General features: G+C 40.0%; 1 protein-coding gene across 1 annotated transcript; it reads right to left on the bottom strand.

Moving 5' to 3' along the window:
• Positions 1-1,476: 1,476 nt before the first annotated feature.
• LOC115275888 (olfactory receptor 13D1-like) lies at positions 1,477-2,421 on the bottom strand. The gene has a single exon (XM_029919643.1). The coding sequence runs from the start codon at positions 2,419-2,421 to the stop codon at positions 1,477-1,479; it is 945 nt and encodes a 314-aa protein (XP_029775503.1).
• Positions 2,422-2,829: the final 408 nt, after the last annotated feature.

The raw sequence follows: 2,829 nt of genomic DNA on the forward strand, positions 1-2,829 counted from the left end.
TAAATACACACTTAGAAAAATTTATTTGTTTTTGTTTTTTTGTTTTTTAATTTATTTTTGAGAGACAGAGAGAGACAGCATGAACAGGAAAGGGTCAGAGACAGAGGGAGACACAGAATCCGAAGAAGGCTCGAGGCTCTGAGCTAGCTGTCAGCACAGAGCCTGATGCGGGGCTCGAACCCACAAACCGTGAGATCATGACCTTAGCCAAAGCTGGAAGCTGGATGCTTAACTGACTGAGCCACCCAGGCGCCTCTTAGAAAAATTTAAAGTATACAGTAACTTAAAGTGTTGTCGACTATTGGCACTGTTGTACACTAGGTCCCTAGGACTTATTCATCTTGTATAACTGAAACTTTGTATCCCTTGACTAACAACTCCCTATATTCCTCTCCTTCCAGCTCCTGTTAACCACCATTCCATTCTCTGCTTTTGAGTTTGACTTTGTCCTCCATAAGTAGAAGGAGATGAAGCGGATATAGTAATTAAGATGTATATGGATGTATGTGGTGAAATCTAACTGAAATTAATTTTGCATAAAGTGCTAATTTGATTCATATAAGTAAACTATATAGAGATGAGTCTGATTGTAGCCATCATTGGTTTCAGGATTTAGAATGGCATCATCAGGCACATTGCCTATGTCAGCTCTACTTTCTCAGTCTCTCTGGCATATTGACAATTATGACCAGCAAGTGCTCTTGGTTTACATTCTACCCATTGAGAGGTCATTACAGAAAGAATCATTTTTTCTGACACTGAGTCAGGGCTCTTGGATTGTATCTGATTAGCCTGATTTAGGTCACTTGCTAAACTATAGCAACCACTATGACTAAGGAAATAAACTTTTAAAAAGTTAATTACTTAATGTTTGGCAAGCCCCGTTTCCACGTGTACCCTAAATTTAAGCTGGTTAGGACAGTCCCACCCTGTAAAACTTGGAATGAGAGTGGGGGCTCTTGGTTCCTAAAAAGAAACATATTCATAATTTTTTTTATTATTGTGCAGATCTGCAAACTGTATAGTGACAAAGGGCAGGGATGTTGCATAACAAAAGCAACAGATGTCTATTTCAAAGAGACTGAGAAAGGAGAGAAGGAAGAGAAAAGGAGGAGAAGGGAAATATATGGAGGATAGAGGTGAGTAGAAGTGAGAAAAGAGAAAGGAGATGAGAGAGAGAGAGAGACAGAGAGGGAAATAGAAATTGAGATTGAGGTGGAGAGGTTGATTCATCTTGATGAACAGCATCATGACCTACATGGGAGCAATTAGCAGACCTGCTTATGTATGGAAACCCAGCAGGTAAGGCACTATTTAGAAGGTTTACATGAGCATTTTATATTGAAACAAATGAGAGTCCCAAATTTGACTTTGCAAACATAGAAGCTGTCGTGATAATATGTTTTTCAGTCTCATCATGAATATAAAAGTCAAGCACTAGTTCTCCACTTCGGATATCACAGGCTTTAAGGCCTTTCATGGTTTCAATAAATTCAAGTGTCTGCTTAGGACTTTCTTCATGGCTTCTTTTACCTCTTTATTCCTCAGGCTGTAGATGATGGGATTCAACATAGGGGTTACCACTCCATAAGACAGTGCAATGATCTCATCAGATGCTTTTGTGTCCTTTGACTTGGGCTTCATGTACATAAAAAGGGCTGAGCCATAGAATAAGATCACCACAGTCAGGTGGGCAGAACAGGTAGAAAAAGCTTTCTTTTTCCCTTCAGCAGAATTAATTCTCAGGATGGAAGAGAGGATAAAAACATAGGAAATGAAAATTAACAGCAGAGGAATCACCAATAAAACAGTACTTACTACTGTCATGATGAACACATTCATGGAAATGTCTGAACATACGAGTTTCAGAAGGGCCAGGATCTCACAGGTAAGATGGTCAATGACATTATTCCCACAGAAAGGCAATATCATTGTCATGACTGTTTGCACTAAGGAGGTCAGACAGCCTGTGATCCAGGACCAAGCAGCCATGTGCACATAGAGCACCCTGTGCATGATGATGGGGTACCTCAGTGGGTTGCAGATGGCCACATATCGATCATAGGCCATCACAGCCAAGAGGACACACTCAGTGGAGCCCAATCCAAGGGAGAGAGCCATCTGCAGAGCACAGCCCATGAAAGAGATAGATTTTCTCTCAGACTTAAATATGGTAAGCATCGGGGGAATGGATGATGATGTGTAGAAGATGTCCAAGAGTGAGAGGTTCCCGAGGAAGAAGTACATGGGGGTGTGGAGGCGAGAATCCAGTATGATGATGACAATGAGGAGGCTATTTCCCAGCAGGATTATCACATACATGATGAGGCAGAGCGTGAACAGAAGAAGCTGGAGCTCTGGGTATTTGGAAAGTCCCACCAGAAAGAATTCAGTCACAGCTGAAGAATTCCCCATCTTCATGTGTCCATGTCACATTCAGGGTTTAGAAAAGGATACGAATAAGGGAAATTTAAATTTGTAATATTTATTTTTAGTACAGCTTCACTCCCAGTATTGTATTTGATTTTTGAAACACACCTAGGAATCAAAAGAGGGAGATATGGTATTAATTTTATTCATGATGGATGGTAGTGAGTCTCTGAGATATCAAAAACATCTGAGGACTACATGCAGCATTGTGAAGGCTATTAATACTCCAAGAGTTTTACTGGGAAGTGCCAGATAACATTTAGGACAAACTGCTTTCAAATGTAGATATATAGAGATGTCTTTATTAATGGAAAAATTCATATTCAAGCTGTTTCCTGATGAGGCAGGTCTTTATCTAAAAGATTATGTAGATGTAGCACTATATCATTTAACCTGCAT

The sequence above is a fragment of the Suricata suricatta genome, chromosome 13 (assembly GCF_006229205.1).
Source record: "Suricata suricatta isolate VVHF042 chromosome 13, meerkat_22Aug2017_6uvM2_HiC, whole genome shotgun sequence".
Lineage (NCBI taxonomy): Eukaryota > Metazoa > Chordata > Mammalia > Carnivora > Herpestidae > Suricata > Suricata suricatta.